General features: G+C 38.6%; 1 protein-coding gene across 1 annotated transcript in view; it reads right to left on the reverse strand.

The window, feature by feature from the left end:
- Positions 1 to 1,296: 1,296 nt before the first annotated feature.
- The window catches only part of LOC108966346, a 55,840-nt gene continuing 34,594 nt past the window's right edge, over positions 1,297 to 22,542 (reverse strand). The window contains exons 3-6 of the mRNA XM_018929195.1: positions 13,783 to 13,874; positions 12,850 to 12,975; positions 7,674 to 8,105; positions 1,297 to 3,847 (exon numbers count right to left, since the gene is read on the reverse strand). Of these exons, the coding sequence (XP_018784740.1) occupies positions 2,155 to 3,847; positions 7,674 to 8,105; positions 12,850 to 12,975; positions 13,783 to 13,874 (2,343 nt within the window). The 3' untranslated portion in view covers positions 1,297 to 2,154. The remainder of the gene's footprint in view (positions 3,848 to 7,673; positions 8,106 to 12,849; positions 12,976 to 13,782; positions 13,875 to 22,542) is intronic.

Consider the following 22,542-nt stretch of genomic DNA (forward strand, 5'->3'; position numbering starts at 1 on the left):
AGTAGGACTTCAACTATCGAAGCTGCAACAAATCGCCATGTGCACATGTCTGACGACGTCACTTGATGTAATGCTGGATCTCGCACCACTTCACATAGTAATCGGCCAGGTTGCCCACCCCCAAACTATTCCAAATGACAGCAGAAGGGTTTGGCAGAGATAAGGTAATCTCTACCCAGGCCATGAATGACTTATCTGGCTCTTCTCCCAATGGACAGCTTTATAAAAACTATGCATTTCACTAAGACATTGAAGGTTATCTTCAGCACTAAGGCTGAATGGAGCGATTCCGCTCTCGAGCTACTGCTTAGGAAATGTGTGGTTACAACCTCAAAAGGTTTAAATATTATGTCCCTTAATCAGGCTACTTGTCTGGAGATTGTAAATTCCAGAAGAGCTTATATAACATGGGCCTAGCTTTTTGTGCGAATTGCCGGTTATGCGACATGTCGTATTTGTTAGTAATGCTCGCTAAATCTGAGCTCTGCTCTCTCTCTCTCTCTCTCTCTAGTCCAAAAAATGAAAACAACACTAAAGTTGTCTCTTTCAGTTCAATACAAAAGTGGGAGCTCTTCCCCTTCTTGCCAAAAAGCTGGCAAGTGAAAGGAACAGAAGTGACTGAATTCAATACAACAGAACTTATGGTTACTTGTCCAAAGTGTTGGCTTTCTAATATTCTTGATTTTGCCTGTATCTACGATTTATGCCTCCTAATTCTGGGATTTACTTATAAGCTCGACTCACCACACAATTACAAAACAAAAACGTTTAAAATCTAGCCGGTAGTTTTTATGAAAGAAAACTGCCATATATCAAAGTGGTATAAGTGGAGGCTTTCAAAATGTATCGGGTTATGCCAGTTCATTATATTCATACCAGTTGTTTGGACGATTCATTACTCCAAAAATATAGAACAGTTATAAATTATCGTGTCAAGAAGAGAGCTTTCGTATACCAAATCAAAGTGGTATAAATGGTAGCCGCCAAAAACAATTAAATTGTGCCAGTTTATGAGACGCATATCAGTTTGTTCGATTCACTAATTCGTTAAGTTCTCGATTCGGCGATTCGAAGGCAGCATTTTTTAATTACTTTCAAATATACATATGCTAACATTCTAACTAAAATAGTTTATATTTTTTAAAGAAAGTCGAATTCAACCTGAAACAAGTTTTTAAAAAAGTATTGTAATAAGATTTATTATTTTTAACGCACCATAATTAACTATCATACTAACAAATTCGTATATAAAATACAATAGAACGTGACTTTTTCACGCTTTACTCTCGTCTTCATTCTTCCATAATTGAGTTAACGTGGTATCTCTTTTTCACTCAAACTATTTCTGCTGTAAAAAGCCCGTGCTTTTCTTCAAAAGGACTCATATGTTAAGTAATCACATATTTAACTTAAACCCCATGTGTTTTTCAGGAACAAAGCATGCAGTTGCCTCATACAAATAATCATACTAATAATCTTTCGAGTTTTACCCCTCCTTTCACGAACCATTACAGTTCTTTAGAGCCAAATGCACTACCTTATTGATATTCTCGTAACTCATGAATACTATATGTCAGCCTCTGAATCCAAATACTAGACCTAAAGCATTGCCAACGACATCCTTCGGCACTGTTGACTAGAAATCTCCTTCAAAGGATCCTTCAAATCCAATCCAACCAATCCTTCAAAGGTGATCTAACCTTCAAATCATCTGACAGTCAAGATTAGGTAAGCTTCGTATATTGCTTCAGTTAGCAACCCTTATTATCTAAATTCACACATAACAAACAAACTAATTTATTCGCAACGTAACTCCAACAACACTATGATACTTCGTTTCAGAATGCTTAAGCCAATTCTGTACTTATTTTCATCACATTTCAAATTTATACTTAACATTACTTACCACATACTAGGATCTGTCTACATTAATAAAAACTTACGCTCAACTACTGTTATAAAACTGCTCTGTCAGGACTTCCATACCAATACACACTATTTAAGGGTTTCTGTATTTGTTCGTATTAAAAGCTAGCTTTCCGCTTCAAACATGTCTTCGTTGCTTAATTTAATCCAATTAGGCACCTCGTTCAAATAAAGCATGCACAATTTGGATCGTGGCACCTAAACTCGAGTCTTACCACACTAACCTCTTCAGAGTTCGGCAAATATATTCTCCCTGAAGTCCAGCTCTGGATGCGCCGAATGCGATGAACCATGATTGTAGTCGCGTGACTTCATTGAACTGCGTGCCGAGGAAGAGAAACTGGACGTACGTCCACTACTGCGACGCATACGCCCCTCCACCACTGACATCTTCGACAGTGGTTGCGTTGGATCGAGCTCACCAAATGCGCCCGCAATGAGATCGCTGCCATTCAAGGAGTTGAAGCTATCTCGCTTCGAAGTGCGATGTGAATTGGAGCCTTGACTGTGATGCGACGATTTGCGGCTCAGACGACGCGAGTACTGATACTGGTAGGCGGAAGTGGGTGTGTTGACTGCCGGGCCGCCGCCGCTGCTGGCATATGGCACCGAATTGGCAGCGCCCGGCGTGTACTTGTCGAAGAAATCGGACGGCACTTCTTCGTCGACATCGATGCCACTCTCACCGTCATCGTTGCGTGACAGGCGATGCGCTGCCATACCATCATCGCCGGTAAACGTCGACGCAACGCTATAACCGCCATCATTTGTGCTGCTACCACTACTACTAATGCCACCGCTTGACTGCAAGGGATCACTGCAGAGCAAAGAGTTCGGTATGCTATCCTTTGCGGTTGCTGTTGACGGTGTCGGCGTCGCCTGTGACGACACATCATAATTGTACGGATCGAGTTTCGCTTTTGGCGAACGCTGATAAATCTTCTCAATATCGGGCAGCTTGCGACGTTCACCCACCGTCATGCGCACCGTCTCACCGTGCTTCTCACGCTCTATCATTTCCTGTATGTCCATGCTACGTTCACGCTCCAACATATCGATTATCTCCATGTCGCGCTCCAACGTGCTGGCCGTCTCCATATGAGAGAAACTACTGCAATCGCTAAACGATAAATCCTTGTTGCGTAACAATGGTTGACCACTGAGGCTCCACTTCTTGTGCGGCATATAGTTGATGCCATTTTGTCCGCCGCTCGATACAATCATGCCACTCACTATTGAGGAGTCTTCACCATCACCGAAATTGCTTGCGCCACCATCATCCTCCAACAAGCTGCCACCGCCATTGCAGTAGGTCGACGAGGTCATATTCGAGCAGGAGTTATCCAACGAGCCCAGCGTCAATTTACGCTCACCAATACTACCACCGCCACCGCCGCCACCGGCAACACTCTCGCGTCGACTGCCGCTCTTCGCTGCATGCTGTGCCTGCAATTGCCCGGCACCGCCAATGCCTGCTAACGTTGACTTCTTGCCTTTGCCGCCATCCGATATTATCTTAATCTTCACATCATTCTTCTTCACACGCACATCCTTCGCCAGCGGTGTCGACTTGCTGCCGTAAGCATGCTGACCTACCGCCGCACCGCCGTTTGCACTGTCCTTGCCAGCCTGTCGGCAATTGTTGTGATGCTGTTGCTGCTGTTGTTGAAACTTGGCAGCCCGATTAAGTTCGTGACGTGTCACCAGCGCGGTACCGGTAATGCTGCCGCCCCCGTTCAGAAACTCCTCGCCGTTCACGACTATCGATGTGGCTTGCGTGGCGTTTGTGTTGTCGTCCTTTTCAATGGAATCCTCTCGGGAGCTGGGCGTTTGGCCGCTGCCGCTGCCGCCACAACTGCGCGATTTATGGAAACGTTTCGTGGAAAGACGAAAATAGCCACGTATGCGCTCTTGCTTATCTCTGTTCATCGACGATGTGCGGGAGAAGAAGAAAGCAGAAAAAACAAAGAGTTGTGAATAAATACAGTGTATATGTATGTACCGATATGGCGCTACAATGTTGCCTTTTCTAGCGAAACACAACGAGCGCAAAAAAACGGGATTTAATTAAAATAAACATTCAACTTGGATCAGTGGAAATCCTCATGGCTGCTGCCGGATTGTGTGACTTCAGTCAAGCAGGTCGTAATTACTAATTCAATGTCCTTGTTTTAACGACGGATATGCAAAATGAGCACGCTGCGAGCGAAATAAACGTTCTGGCTGAGATTACGCAAGATTAATTGAAAGTGAACGCAAACAAATGGAACTACTGACACATATAACAAGGGAGCCAAACAATATTGAGTATATGCGGAAGAGTAGAACGTGGAACTAGGAAGCCACCTTATATTCTGCGTATGTTCTGGCCAAAAAGATAATTCGAAATGTACAAAGCTTCATTTTTGCTACCATTTTTCCAAACTTTATAAACTCTTGGACTAAAAAGCCATAAAAAAAACCTTCCCTGCAGTTTTAGAGAGAGAGAGAGAGAGAGAGCGAGAAACACTATACGCTGTTCCTTTGTCTTAATAATCAAAATTTAATCTAAGTCAATCCAACGTATTGCGCTTTAGTCGAGTCATCTTGAGTATACGTTGTTTCGAAACAGACTTTAATTGTAAGTGAATGGATCTGAATCGAAAGGCTGCAATCTTTTGCGAAAGGGTACAACTGCTGGTGTACGACAATGACTTCGATATCACTGACCATATCAACCGCGGAGTTAGTTCTGCGTTATCCAAGTTGGACAAGTTGGACAAGGAAGCGAAGCAAATGAGTCTGGTAATGAGCGAGCGCAAGACGAAACATATCTTGTCAGCAAACAAACGGTCATACCATTTGCGACTTGGCTCCCACGTCACTGTTGTCAACGTCCGGTGTGTTCAACGTGGATACCTGCTGACGATAGACTTACTCCACGGCACTCAAAAGCGTTGATTAATGCCTAGTCCAGGGTTGGACCCATCATCACACCACTCATACAAAATCTAACTCTAATTCCCAGTGAACCGTCTTCGCCGCTTAAACAACTCACGCGCAAATTACTCTAACTGTTCGGTATTCTGACTAGTGAAGATCACACCACTAATATCTAATCGCCCCTCATTTCTGTTGACAGTCATAACTTCGAACTCGTAGACAATTTCGTCTATCCTGGAACCAGTATTAACAACAACGTCAGACTCGCGATCCAACACAGAATAACTCATGCCAACGAGTGCTACTACGGACTGAGTAGGCAATTGAGAAGCTAAGTCCTCTCTCAACAAACAAAAACCAAACTCTGCAAGTCACTCATCATCCCCGTCTTGCTATAGAGATGGCAAAGGCATGGACAATGACAACTTCTAATGAGTCGACGTAACGAGTTTTCGAAAGAAAAATTCTGCGTAAGACTTACGGTACTTGGCGTGTTGACAACGGCGAATATCGGAGTCGATGGAACGATGAGGTTTTCGTATAAATACGACGATATTGACACAGTTTAGGGAATTACGAGACAGCGGCTACGTTGGCCAGCCAGCTTTGATAATATTCGGAGTCCCAAAGTTTTAGATAGCCACTTCCCGGATTTAAATATAATAATCTCCAGCATCGCAAATAGCAAACCCATATCCGTACTACAAATTTGCTTACAACTTAGTCATATTCTCTTATGTACTCTATATACATATGTACACATAATTAAATTAGCTAAAGTGGCATTAAAGGTTGAAAAAGTTGTTTGCCTTTTATTCATGCTTCGCTTTCGCTCTCTTCTATTGCCTTCCATTCAGTTGATATTTTTTATGGCAATATTGTCTCAGTCGAGTCACTGAGTCGAATTTCATTGTTGATTTTGCGCGCTTTCTTATAGCGATTGTTTCTTAAACAAAGCAAACGCTCACAACAATATCGACAATAACGGTGTTTTTGCACTTAAAGCCAGTAGAAATGGAAAGACAAACAGAATGAGTGATTATAACGGTGGCATTGTGTACATAAGGATTGAACAAGAGAGAGAGAGAGAGAATGTTTAAAAATTGAGAATGTATATGGAATTTAAGTACGAATTTCACGGGGGTAATACCAATATAAAAATAAGTTGTAATTACCGTTTGGGAAATTTTTGGTTTGAAAGTATTTTTCCCATGAGGTAATTTTAAATTTATGAAGAAAATATCTAAATATAGAATTCCTAATAGCTTGATTAGGATATTCATATGTATGTATAAAAGGTGATCCATTTCAAGGTTGACAAGTTTTTTTTTTTTTACTTACGGTGTGATATCGCTAATCGGCCCGCCCAAAACATTAAATTATCTGCTCACCGAAATGTTCACTTATTAAATCCATTGACTGGTGCGATATGTAGGAAGTAGGGCTATCTTGTTGAAACCAAATGTCGCCGAAATCATAAACTTCAATTTCAGGCATCAAATGGTCGGTTATCATGGTATGACAACGATCACCAATGACGGTTACGTTTTCATAGGCTTCAAAGGAAATAGGGACCGTTAATTCCCAATCTCTTTAGATTGCTCTTCGTTCCAGAAGCGAAGTTTGTTTACATACCCACCTACCCAGTAATGGATCTGCCAAAGAAGGCTTTTGTAAAAAGTAACTCTAACTGGATCATACTTTAAAAGCCTGCAAAGCCTAAGTCTGCAACAAATCCAATAGGGCTCTTATAATCCACCAAAGCTCTACTTTTTGAATTATTGGGCGTCAGAAATTAGGATTTTACGAAAATACTACAAATTAAAGAGAATAAAATAGACTAAGCAAGTGCAAAAAAGTGTCAACACGGGCCTTAGAGTCAGTATCTCGATTATTCGAAAAAAGCTGAGTCATTTACAAAAAGCTGTTGTTAGGTGTATTCATACAGTCTGGAGAGGGTAAATAAAAGTCAACGAAATACAGTTGGATCGTTGGAAAGGCTTTATATTTAAAGACATAAGACCCTTCCTCTGAAAATATCTAGTTAAATAGAAAAAATAAATTCCTCAGTCTTGAAACAATCAGAAACACCATGCACTCGGAAGTGGCTAGAAACCATTCTTTTACATATGGCTCAGCCAACCCACGACTTCCGGTCTTAGACCTACTATCCTCTGGATAGCCACAAAACATCCGTTTGAAGGCGAGCTAAAGTGAGAAGGTGAAACATCGCCTACCCAGCGTTGTGCGCTGTGTTTGGAAACCGCTGCGGAAAGAACACCTCTCATGAAAAGTGAGCGGTATCTACGTCTGTAAAGTATAAATAAAACTTCTTCACACTGTGTAGGCATAACCAAATCTTCGATTGTCCTAAATAAAAGCATCGCTCAGAAAATAATATATCCTCAAAGTACTTGCAAGTACGTTTCTCAGGTGTTAGAATAAACTGATATGCCACTCCTAAACTCTCTGCTCCTCTACTAAAGATCTCTAAGAAAACATGCAGCAAAGAACTGTAAACTTTATTTATGACCTACATTCTCAGAAATAAATAAATAGTTTCAAATTATCAGGAGTGCTGCCATAAATAAAGACGAAGTGGGTTTAAAATCTTCTCACACACCTACGAAACAAGCAAAGTTGAGTAACACACATAACATAAAGTTGAATAGTCTGCAATCAAATCAAAGCCTTTGGTCTCTCCATCCAAGCAGCTATTTAACTAATTAATTTCACTAAGTAGATGTAGTAAGCTTGTCATGTGAGCTCATAAATTTTATAAGCCCACACATTGCTGTTAAGTCTTACCGTACGACCATGCTTACCTGGGTAGTATCTGCGAGGCATAAATACAGGGAAAGATGACGGTGGGCAGAAAAGCGATCCACACAAACATCAGATAGGTGAAGTCGAAATGCTTCTGATTCTCATAGGTCTCCTCCATGGAAAGGCGTGCGAAGCGTAGAATCATTAGCGGACACAGACAAAGTATCTGAGCAGCGGCCATGCTGCCGAAGTTGCGTTGTTTACGTTTCTCCCGATAAACATCCAACTCGGCGCTGTACAAGTCATACGAGCGTGTCTTCGTTGTGGCGGACCCGGTTGTCGAAAGCGCAGATGATGTGTTGTGACCCATACCCATGCCACTACCGGCACTGGCACCGCCATTCGTGTGTGTGGTGAGCGCTGAGCCGATGCCCGAGGTGGAAGTGTTGGTAGCGCCGACGCTGCAGCCCACCGAAGAGGCTGATGAGTTGCTGCGAATGAGAGGTAAGTAGAAGATGAGTTGCTTAGTTAGATAGCAAGTGTCTAAGTGTGGTTCCCTAAAGATGTCTGTGTATGTTGCAGGCTTTGTGTCCCTAGCTACGCACATAACATCCGAACCCTAATAATGATATTAAATTTAGTTGCTGGTCTGTGCATAAGCAACAACAACACACTTCAGGTACAGTTACAAACATATATATGTATGCCGTGTCTAGCAGCAGCACTTTGAGGCTTTTGGTTACGCAATTGGTTACGCAACAGTGAAGTCGCCTGTTAATTTAGCGTTGCGTTTTCTAAGTGAGTCGACAGGCAAGTTTGTGTGGGGGATCTGATGATATCCAATGGTGCGTAAAATATTTATAATGTCATTAGTTGTTGTTGTCTTGCTTAGCATAATGAATGATGATTAGTTGAGGTGTAGAATGTCTTGGATCGAAGCTCGGCACATATGCTGCCCTGAGTGTTGGCATTAATGGGGAAAAGTTTGAGAAACTGTAATATATTTGTATGGGCTTTTCGCAGGTGCTGAAGTTAAGTCAGTGGATTGGAAAGATTATCACTTGCAAAACGTAATTCGTAAAGCGTTAATTAAAATTTTGGAAATATGGAAGCACTTCGTGGATAATTCATTAATTTTAGCACCTGCGACACATTTTAAACTTTTCCTTTTTTATAATGCTTCCTTTGGGTATTTTTGGAATTTTTTTTTTAGTGATGTATGAGTACTTAATGAATTGCTTTTTATTTTTCATCATTACAATATTAATCTAATAATTGCTTACAACACACTTCCAAGAATTAAATAAATAGTTATAAAAATCGGAAAGGTGAGTTATCTTTTTTTTTTTATACCCTAAACAGGGAGTATTATGGTTGACAAGAAGTTTGTAATTCCCCGGAGAAAGCATCGGATAACCTATAAATGAGCAACGAGGTGACTTCCGTAGTCTGAATTTTCATACATGTTATTTTCTCCCAAGAAGCTGCTGATTTACCGAATCCTTCTAGATCGAACATATAAACTGACTTATCAAAATTAACCTCTAAGTACACAAAGTTCTTATTGGCACTCGATAGCAGAGACTTGAGGAACATGTTGGTAGTACTAACGTCACTGCCTGGTGACGACACACGCCCGTAAGAGAACATCTTTCGGCTCATACAAGAAACACTTGATATGGGGATTAAAACTCTAGCTCCTGGGCTACAATATTACAGGAGAGTTGTAAATAGTTTGATCAATCCGACCTACATTTTTCGTACGAATTTCGCAACGGAATAACACTAGCAGTAATTCGTAGCTTAAAACCTCGCTAAATCATCCAGTACTATTCTATAAATCATTTTAACAAATAAAGGGCGCTATTATTTCATATTTTTATAACCGTCGAGAGAAGCTCTTACAAGAGATAACACTCTGTCGTAATCACTATATAACTTTTTTAGTCAAAAGCTGTATTTTTTTCTCAAAAAACTGCTGAAATTTAAAGGTTTCAGCAATACAGTTCAAAGTATCAGACCTTCAACAATTTATTGAACACAGTTCGCATTCTTCACTACGTATAAATGCTCTTAACAACCCAATTCATAACCCATGACTATGATTTTTTCTAATTAAATTCTGTCATTCTCTCCTAAAAGAAGACTTTTTAACACAAATTCCAAGAGCACTTTTAAAATAGAAATAACTTTTCGCTGAAAGAAATTTTTTTCGCTGAAAACCACATAATCCGCAGAAGGCAAGCATGGTTATGATGTCGTAATCCACCTCCGCATAGGTCTATTCTCAAAAACTGCTATTTATACTCAATTGTGCTATTCACCTTTATTCGCAGCCATAAAGCGCCAACTGACATTACTCTTTCATTGCATCAATTGCATTTCTTCATTGGCTTTTTACCGTAAGAAGATTACTTCCACACTTCTGCATTCATTACACAATTACTTTTGCTATTTTTGGAGCTCTCTCATTCATTCAAGCCACTTGAAATAGCAACAAAATAACAATTACAAACAACTGTAAACGTAAGTACGCAATTCACTCCCTTTTATTACTGCATTTGTAACGCGTGAAGTGAAGAGAACAGCGCAAACAAGCGTCTACGGAATAAGATAGTAAAGCGCACACGAGCCATGAGCGTTTGGCTTTGCTCGGATTATCTCAGTTTGCCTAACGCTGTGGTGCACTATCTACCATTATAACGACTTGTCATAGATATGACTTTTATATATTTTTATAGGGAAGTGAGTTACTTTTTGTCACACTCACTCAAATGTGATTTATTTTGCAGGAAGTTGGCGCAAATGAGAGTTTTTAATGAACGTGGAGCTTATAAGTTATTATAGACTGTCGCTAATAGGTGTCGCTGTTCAGTGAACGAATCTAATGATTCAAAGTTTGTCGTTGGTGTGCCCATTAATCAACACACCTTGGGGAAAATGTTTCGACAAAATCTTATACAGAATGAGACTTACATAAATCTTAAAACCGATCTTGAGTTCAGAGTTAGAGATGAAGATAAGAGTGAACACAAGCGCTTCTTACATAGCTTCGGTAAGGGGGTTACTTTTTCCACAATACTCTTAATATTCCATAGCCATTAGTAACGGAATGCGTTATAGATAATCTAGAGGATTTTATCATTAGATAGAAATATTATATAATACATTTCGTATATGTATTTCGAAAACTACAGATACCAGCGCTCACGTCTCTCAACAAATCGAATAGAGCGATAATTACAATAGTTTTCAGTATTTCCATGACAAGTAGACATAATCATGACAGCTCATAAGCAATTATGCCATACAAGGGTGGAAGAAAACCCATTAAAGGGCCCTTTCTACTAAAGGTAGTTGGTTGTTGGATTTTCATATCCAGATTCAAGCTACACCCACACAAATCAACATCGATATCAACAATAAATCTGAATGTATATTCATAACTATTAAAATGGTTGAAAAGACTTCTCGCTCAATTAGCAAGCAGACTTCTAGTCTTAGACCAAGTATACTCTGAGTGGCCAAAAAACATGCGTTTGAAGGCGAACTAAAGTGAGAATTCGAAACATCCTTCCCTAGGGTTGCGTGCTTTTGTTGTTTCCCGCCACGTAAACAACATCCCCAATGAAAAAAAAAGAAATCAGCCTTGAATGAAAGACCTCCCATTTTAATCTGAAAAGAAAGATACAATGTTGGAAGCATACTCTGGTAGAACCCCAGAAGTGATCTAGTAACCGATGCCCAGTATGCTCTGCCCAATCCATAAAAAAGAGAGACCTCACCATGCGCCTTAACTACTGTTGGATAAGCCTCCTCAACATCTCATACAAGGTTCTATAGACCGTACTGTGTCAAAGACTAAAGGCCATCGGCACCGACCTTATCAGTGTAGCTTTTGACCTCGTTCATCTACAATCGACCCGGTGAAAGAAAGATCGACATACCATACTTTTCGTCGATTCTAAAGCCGCCAGCACAAAAAGGAACTGAGACTAGGACGCTAAGTCTGAATTTGGTATCCCCGCAAAGCTAATAAAGATGTGTAAGCTGACGTTGAGCAACACCAAAAGCTCCGTCAGGATCGGGAAGGATCTCTTTTTGTAAAAGAGGACAAGACGAAATAACTCCTGTCATCCAACAAACAGTCGTTGCAATCGCAACTTGGCTCCCACATCATTATTGACAATCATTACTACGATAGTCGCAGTCTATCTTGGAACCAACATTAACACCAACAGCGACTCTTGCCAACAGGTGCTACGTCGGACTGAGTAGACAATTGAGAAGTAAAGTTCTCTCTCGACGAATATAGGCCAAACTCTACAAAGCACTCATCATCCCCGTCATGCTATATGGAGCAGAGACATGGAAGATGACAACAATTGATAATTCAGTCTTAGGAATGTTAGAGGGAAAGGTTTCGTGGAAGATTTATTTATTTATATGACGCTTCAGAAATAGAGTGCAAATGATGTAAGTTAATTTTGCAAGCATTTTGTAACCCTAGGGTATATCCCTGTCTCTTATACACATCTAGATGTGTATAAGAGACAGGTCTTAGGAATGTTAGAGGGAAAGGTTTCGTGGAAGATTTATTTATTTATATGACGCTTCAGAAATAGAGTGCAAATGATGTAAGTTAATTTTGCAAGCATTTTGTAACCCTAGGGTATATCCAGTACATGACCCTCTAGGTTCTGATAAATTGAGATGAAGTGTCGACTTCACTTTGTTGGTAACGATATATTTAGAAGGGAATTTTCTAACCCTCGCCAGGACTATGTTTTCGAGAATCGTCGATTTGCTGAAGATTCTCGAATCATATTTCAAAAGGCTTTTACATTTCAAAATAAAAATAGAGAACTTGTAGAACTATAAAACTTTAAAAATTAAGTTCAAAGAAATAATTTTTTTCATTTTTTATAAAGCAGATTGAATAGCGGATAACCTCGCATTGTAGGCAGTGGTTCTGTACAGAAATAGTTTGTCTAGAGATAACGAAAATTATCTTATTGTTATTAATTTGTCTGTTTTGGTTATAAGATTAAAAATTTTGAATCAACTACAGACAACAAAATGCAGTACATTTTTTACAGCTGAGTTGTTAGGTCAATTTAGTAATATCTAAGTGGACATTTTGTTTGCGATGACCAAATTTTGTCACTCTCTTAAAAATAGTATACATAGACATTTTAGTACAATTACTCGTATTTCTTATCAGTCAGTACATACCGTTGGCGATTTCGCATATCAGCGCGATGCTCGAACATCATAACGGCAAATGGACCATCAGGTGGACGCAGCTCCTGTGAAGTCCTTATGTAAAGATAAGCCAGCAGAACGGAGGGCGCACAGTACCTGCAAATTGCGATAAATTAACGAAACAGGAAAAGCAAGCAAAAGAAAATAAAGGAAGAAGTATAAAGCAAACAATGGTGCGTCTTCGAAAAGGAAGCATTATTGTGGTAAAAAGCGAATGGCGCTTAAAAGCACGCACTTTACGTTTTATACTGACCTTGAGTGGCTTGCTGGCGCCACAAATCATAGGACCATTTCGTTTTCATGTCGAAATCCAAATATAAATCTTTGCCTAAATGCACATAAAGCGATCAGCAATGAATGCGGCCATTTAAAAAGCTAAGACCACTTTGATAGACGGCCAAAAGCTGAGGGAAGCCAAGCGTTGAGCTGGCAAGCGCTGCTTCTGCCTTTACTTTGTATACAGTACGACGAATTGTTGTTATTGCGTTAAGTAAGAATAACTGTTTTAGGGATTATGGTGCGCGCAATTTGCATTTTAAGCAATAATATTGTATATTGACAAATTTTTTTATTGGTTCAAAGTTTGCGCTTAAGCTTAATAAACAGGCGGAACAAATTTTGTTTTGATTTATGGCTATGCGCGATGTAAGGATTTATGAAGGCATAAACACAGATTTAATATCAAAAGATATTTTTCTCTACTCTATCTTGCAGGATTATTTAAGATGAGTTTATACTTCCGATTTATCATTATATATTGCAGACCGGGCACTTTGACTGGGTAGACGTGCATACATTTTTTTGTTATTCAAAAAAATATTAAGAAAAGGCTATCCGAAAGCTTTCATTTGTCCATAAATTTCATTTTTTAAATGCAATAGTTTCTAATTTATCACTACTCACATTAGTAAAAAGAGCCCACGCATATATTCGTGCATATCGTCCATTAGGTTGACCACACATAGGCCGATGCCATTCAGCTCTGTCACATAGTCCTGGAATTGAGAAAGAAACATTGTTAGAGTTAATAAATTCGGCGGAAAGAATTTTATCTGTGTACACAACCCCATGTGAAACAAGTAAAGAAGGCCTAAGTTCGAGTGTCACCGAACATTTTATACTCTCGCATGATAAAGTGATAATCGAGATTTCAGGCGTGGTTGTGAACCGATTTCACCCATATTTGGAACATGTCATCAGGGTGTTAAGAAAATATTATATACCGAATTTCATTGAAATCGGTTGAGTACTTCCTGAGATATGGTTTTTGGTCCATAAGTGGGCGACGCCACGCCCATTTTAAACTAAAAAAAAAGCCTGGGTGCAGCTTCCTTCTGATATTTCTTCCGTAAAATTTAGTGTTTCTGACGTTTTTGTTAGTGTTTGTTGATTTTCAACATAACCTTTGTATGGGAGGTGGGCGTGGTTATTTTCCGACTTCTTCCATTTTTGAACTGTATATGGAAATGCCTAAAAGAAACGACTCTATACAGTTTGGTTGACATAGCTGTAGTAGTTTTCGAGATATGTACAAAAAAGTTAGTAGGGGGCGATGCCACGCCCAATTTTCCAAAAAAAAAATACATCCAAATATGTCCCTTCCTAATGCGATCCTTTGTGCCAAATTTCACTTTAATATCTTTATTTATGGCTTCGTTATGACACTTTATAGGTTTTCGGTTTCCGCCATTTTGTGGGCGCGGCAGTTGGCCGATTTTGGCCATCTTCGAACYTAACCTTCTTATGGAGCCAAGAAATACGTGYACCAAGTTTCATCATGATATCTCAATTTTTACTCAAGTTACAGCTTGCACGGACGGACGGACAGACGGACAGACGGATGTACGGAAAGAGAGACATCCGGATTTCAACTCTACTCGTCACCCTGATCACTTTGGTATATATAACCCTATATCTGACTCTTTTAGTTTTAGGACTTACAAACAACAGTTATGTGAACAAAACTATAATACTCTCTTTAGCAACTTTGTTGCGAGAGTATAAAAAGTGGAAGGAACAAAAGAATCATATGAGCATAATAGAGAGTAATTGACACAAGGCTGACAGACCACAAAACAAAAAACTCTGTCACGGAAGCAGTAACTAAGTGTCGGAAAAAACACACCCAACAACGACGACCTTGCAAACGTTTTAAAGAAAAATATATAAGGCTATATATTAAATACCTTATACTAAACAATAATTAACAAAACCAGTAGGCTATTACAAAGCAGACGTCGTAACTGTTCAAGAAGTGTGGTGTGGTACTTTATTCAATAGCCTTTTTTTGGCTGGACTGGAGCCGCTCGGCCTTCCTAAACGACATCGCTCCTCTCTATGAGATCTTAAAAAGTTCAAAGAAAATCCGGCGTTTTCGAACCAAATTTTGTTCATTCCCATCGATGAGGCTCATTTCTGGCTCAATGGGTATGTAAATAAGCAGAATTTCCGCATTTGAGATGAAGATTAACGCGTAGAGATCCAAGAACTGATATTTCATACAGAAAAAACAACGGTTTGGTGTATTTTGTGAACCGGTGGTGGTGGAGAGCAAGTAATCGTCAATGGCGACCATTATGCCGCCTTGATTACCGACTATTTAATGATGAAATTGAAGTTCGTAATCTCGGTGACAATTGGTTTCAACAAGACGGCGCCACCGTCCACACAACACATTAGTCAAGAGATTTATTGAGCGAATACTTTGGTGGGCAGATAATTTCACCGGTCACCCGGTCTATTGGCCACCAAGATCGTGTGATATCACACTGTTAGACTTTTTCCCTTGGGGTTATATACATCTGTGCAGATGACCCCGCTTCGATTTAGAGCTTGGAGCAAAACATCACGCGAACATTGAAGTCAATTAATGGACCATCTGAGACTTATGCATAACTCGTCACATATGGTATGAACTTAAAAGCATATTACATCAATGGTCCAAAAAGGAAGACAAATTTGGCGATACGATATTTATAGTAAGACAAATTATTGAGAAATCTCAAGAAATTAATATGAACACATTTAATTTCTTTATAGGTTTGAAGGTGGCATACGATTGTATAAGTAGATTACTTCTCTATGTAGCCTCATAAGAGTTTGGTATTTCTTCGACAGATCGGTAAAATTTTCAATCTGTCGCACACTGATTGCTCCTCTGCCTAATATGCGCCAATAAAAACTGTACATTAGTCAGAGCTGAAGAAACTATAAGTTTTTGAATGAAGAGGGTTTCGAACATTTTTTGGATGGCTTATGGCGGAAACTAGCAACCCGATATTTTAACGACAATTAAATTAAACAGTTTTCGGTGGGCTGGCCATATTATTCGCACCGCAGAAAACTAACCTCCTAAGCAAATCCTACAGATGCAGAAATAGCTGAAGAAGAGAGATACCAAAATGTATTAAATTGGTGTGAACCAGGAACCATTTCTTAAGCATTTTTTATATGAAGTTTTTACATTACTTGACAGCTGAATGCTAAGCTTAAATATAAAAGATAGGAAAAATACACGTTTTCTAAGCTTACAGTCGTTTTTAAGGTTTGATATATAAAAAAAAAATATAAATTGAAAATTTTAATTTAACTGGTGTGTATAGGTAGAGGCCATAATGGTCGTCTACTTCTTGTTTGTAAAATGAACACATGAGAACACTGTTTATAATTACTGAGCTCTGTGAGACAAATCGGCCAGGAGATCTTCGCAGCTGAGTAAAAGTAATTTTGAATAAAAATTTATTTAAAAAACAGTTCTTTAATTTATAGTTGGCGGCAACAAAACTAACACCAGCTAACTTACGCTCAGCTTATTCATACGATAAAGTGCAATACCCTTATTGATGCGAAGAAATACTATGTAATAAACATCTATTAAAATATTATATATACCTACATATACGCATATCTTATATGTAAATATTTCTTGCTGGTATCTATGCATATACTAAGAGCGTATACGCGATTACCGACACAAGTACGTGCTTAACGATTTTCCAAAGAATCTAATCAAATATTTACTCCCACTGTAATTTCGTTCTCATTTACTTAACCGCGATTGCTGAGTTTAAAGCGAACAGTTTTGTGGTCGGCGAGGCGGTGAATTCAAGTGGAGCATTGAATCAAACTTGAACCGCTGACACCGAAAAAGACATGTGTAGACAAGCTGTTGAGTCGTTGGTACTGGGAACCGACACACCCCCCACACCTTTCAAGCTTACATATGTACATATCTGCAAGAGGATACAGTATATGACGATATACATACATTGCAGACATCTCCGAATTGCCACTGTAAGTGCTCGCCTTTCGAGTTCGGTCGCCAACTGTGACAGCGCTACACCCGTTCGCTTGATTGTTGGATCGCGTGAATCATTTGAAATTGCTGTGCCACAAAAGCTCAGCACTTACTCATCGAGTACAAGAGTCAAACATTTGGAAAAACGACTTTTACTACACACATATACATGTTCGTATGTATGTATATAGGATTAGTTACGAGTGCATACTTAAACACTTCAGACATATGTACGACATTTGCTTGTTTGTCACTTTGATTGTCACAAGCAATTTTATATAAAAATCGAAAAACCGTAAATTGACTTGGGAATTACACTTTTACAAGCAGATTGTTGGCAATAAGTAGGTTGGACAAGAAATCAAATAAACATTATACAATTAAATTGCTGCGCCTGAATACGGACTTACATATGTACAAGGGTGAGTATATAAGTATTTGTACGAAAGCAGTGAGTAATTTTAAAGAACAATAAATATTAAATTATTTTGGACAAATATTGAAGTTTTTAATAAGCTTGCTATGTGAAAGCTTTCACCCCATGATCTTTTGCCTGTAATGCCTGCATGTTGGGACCAATCAGTATAACCCAGATATGAGAGCTAATATAAATATTATTTTGTGGAGAAAACGAGACTTACTGTTGTTAGAAGTATACGAGTTCGAGACCGTTCCGATAACTAAGATCCGATTATCATGGTAACAGTGACACTTTCTTACTTTACATTTTACGTCAAAATCTTAAGGCGTACAATTACTAAAGAACTGCAGCCAGTCGACCCTACCAAGCGACATCTCTTCACTCTATGGTCATTTGAAAAGTTCCATGAAGATTTGAGGCTGAATTTTGTTCAGCGATGAGGCCCATTTCTGGCTCAGTGGGTATGTAAGCAAGCAAAACTTCCGCATTTCAAACAAAGGGCAACCGGAAGAGATTCAAGAGCTGCCATTCCGTAATCGCGTCAGAATACCAACTATTTATTCCTAAAATTGAAGCTCGTGAGATCGACTATTATTTCAATAAGACGCCGCACTTCCCACACATCAGATCAATCAGTGGATTTGTAGAGAGACTACTTCGGTGAGCAGATAATTTCATGTTTTGGGTCGGTCGATTGGCCACCAAAATTGTCTGGTGTCATACCGTTAGAATTTTTCGGTGAGAGTTTGTAAAGTCTAAAGTCTATGCGGACAATCCCACTTCGACGCATTCCATGGAGCAAAGCATGACGCCTGTAATTCGCCAATTACCAGTCGAAATGCTTCAACGAGTCAACGAAAATTGGACTCAACGGATGGACCATCGGAGACAAAGACGCGGCCAACATTTGAAAGTCAATCTTCAAAGAATAATCTTCAAAGAATAAATGATAATAAACATTACCCATCAAATTTTAAATTTCTGTGCTTTATTTTAAAAAAAAAGTAGGAAAATTCGAAATGGATCACAATTTATTTCGCGGGTTTCACGAGTTCATTTCAGGTGAGGGGCGCCTACAGTAAGCAGTGGTTTGGCCCTTAATTATTGATGTTAACGGCAGCGAGTGAGGTAAAGAACCAATTGACTCATTCGAAATTTTGCCGAGTGTCTGCTTTTAGGCCTACGAGTGTTATGTAAATTGACGGATATTCTCAAATGGATTAGATCATCGCAATATCAACAAAATGCTGGAGCAAAATTCAAATTAAGTCCGTAATTTTTGAACCCGCCGCAGCGTGATTTACATGAGTGTTTCATATATCCAATCGTTTAGTTCGAAAGACCCAGATGTTAGCCTTTGATAACATAGTCTGCAATTTGTGTTGTGTTAACCAGGTCAGTACTTTTTACTAATCAACTGTTGAGTAGGCTAAGTCTAAGACCTATATAATTCAAACCAAACTGAACGCCGTAACTCCTTTTCTGTGTCATGTCTAAGTGTCAAATTAAATGCCATTTAGTATTAGCGACAGTAGACAGCGACAAATTTATAAAAGCGTGCATACTAAATTATTGTCTGTTTGTTTATATAAGACATGTTTCTTATATTTAACCGCTGGCTTTTCTCCACTTCCACGCCTGCCACTTAACATTTCTGCCGAAAAGAATTTTCGCCACACAAAGCAAAGGCGAATGGCCAGCGAAGCAACTGACGATGTTCATGTTGACATGCAATTGAATTGATTTTAGTTTATATTCGTAATACTAAAAAACAAAAACAGAGCAAGCTCACACAGCACAACAACAACCTGAAGAGACCTACATTTCTTCGACATTTAACGGACATATTCGGTATAATAACAAACGGCAAATTACAGCATAGCGCAATGTAAAAGGGAAGAGGCAAAATGCAAAATGAATTTTTAATGTTGGCGGTACACATGCCCAGTAGGAACGTATGCGTATTTATTATGCATTACTTGGCTGCATACGTGGGTACATACTTATATGGGTTCGACTGCGTGAAAACTCTTGCAATAGGCGAATGAGTAAATATCCAAATATGTGAGCGACTTCATATTACTTATAGCCTTGTAGGAAATGCATACCCTAAAGAAATATTAACTTTTTTTTAAGATAATCAACTCTAGGTACTTCTTCGTATTATTGAAATACCGATTTTTCTACAAAGATTTCTAACTTAGAGAAATAATTCAAGGGAATTTGAGACTTTCTTTTCATTTAAATTTTTTTTTTTCGAAGTATATTAAGGGACATTTAAAATCAATATGTCGTATGCTAAAATTTAATTTGAGACAGGTTGAATTTTTAAGTATTTACAAATTTTACTGAAATTTCAAAGCCTTGAACACCCGTTTTGGCTCTTTCGGATCAACAATCTTCCTCTTATAATATGATTTTTTAGACAGCTGTTAGCTGGTTTATACTCAGTTCATTAGCATAATGATAATGATTTCATAATGAATAAATTTACTCCGGAACAACGGTTGCAATTCATGCAAATTCGAGCAACCATCCATCACGTTTATTCTAGTTGATAATGAGCATCCTCAGGGATGTCGTACAGTGCGCCCCGAAGACACAGAGTATCCGAGAAGAACCGAATGATTACATCCACAATCGGAGGCAGCAAGCAACATCTCCTTTCTGGAAGCTTTTTTGGTAGGACTTTAGTTTGGTAAGATTCCAGAATCCAACTCATTCAAAAATTGAAGCCGAACCATCATCGGGCGCATCGTACGTTCGATGAATGTTCTGAAACAACTTGGTTGTCGATTCTGATTTTCACAAAAAAAAAAAAAAAATGTGTTCAGCGATGAAACTCACTTTCAGTTAAATGGGTATGTTACTAAAGAAACTTTTTCGAATTTATAGTGATTCTCATACCCAAGAAAACGTGGTCAAACGCTGTTACATCCTCATAAAATCAATGTATGATGTGTTTTATGCGCAGTTATGGTCCATACATCCAAAACTTTAGCCGGTAGTAATGTTTCGTTATATTTGATTCATTTTTAATATCAACTTCAAAAGATTATTTTGACTGATAATTTTTAAATTTTAAACCAATTAGCGGGGTCTTCAATAGAGACGGTACAAAAGTGGCAAACGAAGCCTTATTTTTTCCCGTCCTTTTTACACTTCTCTTCAGTAAGGTTTGCCAATGGAAAGATATACGGTCCAACAGCCGAAATCCGGAGTCAGCGGCCTCAACTACAAGAGCGCTACGTTCAATTTATGGTCTTGAAAATGATCCGAACTTTCATCGAAAAATTCATTTCAGTAATGAGGCTCATTCCTGGCTGAATGGCTTCGTCGATAAGCAAAATATGCATTATAGGTCAGGCAGCAATCTACACGGACTACATGAGTCACCTTTCCTCCCGAAGAAATTACGATTTGATGCGAGTTATGAGCCGGCGGTGTCATTGGGCCGTACTTTTCCGTGATGATTAAGAGCGGTACGTTACTATAAATGGGAATCGACACCGCTCAATCATAACCGAATATTTTTGACTCGAATTGGATGATATATACTTAGACAATATGTGGTTCCAACAGGACGGCGGCACATTTTATTGAAAACCAAGTTTGGTGAACGTGTTAGCTCACGAAATGTCCCAGTCAATTGACCGCCTCGTTCGTGCGATTTGACTATTCCCTGTAGGGCTACGTCAAGTATATGGTCTACGTCAACAAGCCAGCGTCTATTGATGAATTTTGTACGAATATCGAATGTGAAATTGCAGTAGTATCGGCTGATTTATGATTGAAAGCCGTCGAAATTGGGTTCACCGTCTTAATTTTTGCAAGCGTGTCCATGGCATCGATTACACTTTTATGAATATAATTAAATTATTTCATTGATATTCCAAACCCCATTACTTCATACTTACTTTTCCTTCGATATGAGTCTAGTTAAATTTTTCTTACAGGATCGTTATTTACTTCGACTTTAAAAGTGTGTTGAAATGTATTGCCGTCAATTGCGTGTTAATGATAGTAGCGAGTAGCATACAGCTATAGGGCAAGAAACCGTTTGTATGGTCTGAGCAGCGAGCGAAAATTGTCATTTGACTTATCGATTATTAGCCAAAGACAAAGCGAAAGTCGGTAAAAGTATGAGGCATGAGCAGGTATAAACAAATTGCTACACATACAAATTTACATATATATAATTATATGTGAGCGCCATAATGATTACTTTTAATTTTGACAATACCTTTATTCCTAAACCTAAATAAATGCATATGCTTTATTCGTAATTTCTTAATGCCAATGCCTACAGTATCGATAACTGCTGGTGTGTGCAATCTGATTACAGATTTTGTAAAATATTTGCTTAAGTTCTTAAAGAAAGTGCACCTGGGTGAATTTCGGTTATTCGCATATACTATGTCTATAACTGTAAATGGTGAAAATACGTTGAAGCATATGTTTATAGAAAGTGTGGGAGACCACAAAAACTCATTTTACTTTAATTATTCAACTTAAATGCGAATGGCATGTGATTAGTGTGAATATGCGAAGCCCATAAATAGATTATATGGAATACTCCGGCATCTGCTGCGGTAAATAAATAATGTTAATATGTATTATAGTATATTACATATGCGCCTATGTATGATTAATCATTGCGTTACAATGCAGTACAAATACTTACATATACGATGAGAGTATGGAGAAATGTATTTTAATTAAATCAGATATGATATGATATGGTCTTGAGATTCTCAAAATAATTTCACTTTAAATTTAATTATTGATGCTATTTAATATACGTAGGTCAAATAACTTGTACTACTGTAAGATTTTCGCAACGAAATTGTGTAACGCAACAAAATATCGCCACGTTCATTAGACAGAAACAATCACTACTGAAAAGACTAAAAACAACTTTATATAGAGTTGTTTTATAACAAAA

Source organism: Bactrocera latifrons, unplaced genomic scaffold (genome assembly GCF_001853355.1).
Source record: "Bactrocera latifrons isolate USDA-ARS-PBARC rearing strain unplaced genomic scaffold, ASM185335v1 scaffold_16, whole genome shotgun sequence".
NCBI classification, from domain to species: Eukaryota; Metazoa; Arthropoda; class Insecta; order Diptera; family Tephritidae; genus Bactrocera; species Bactrocera latifrons.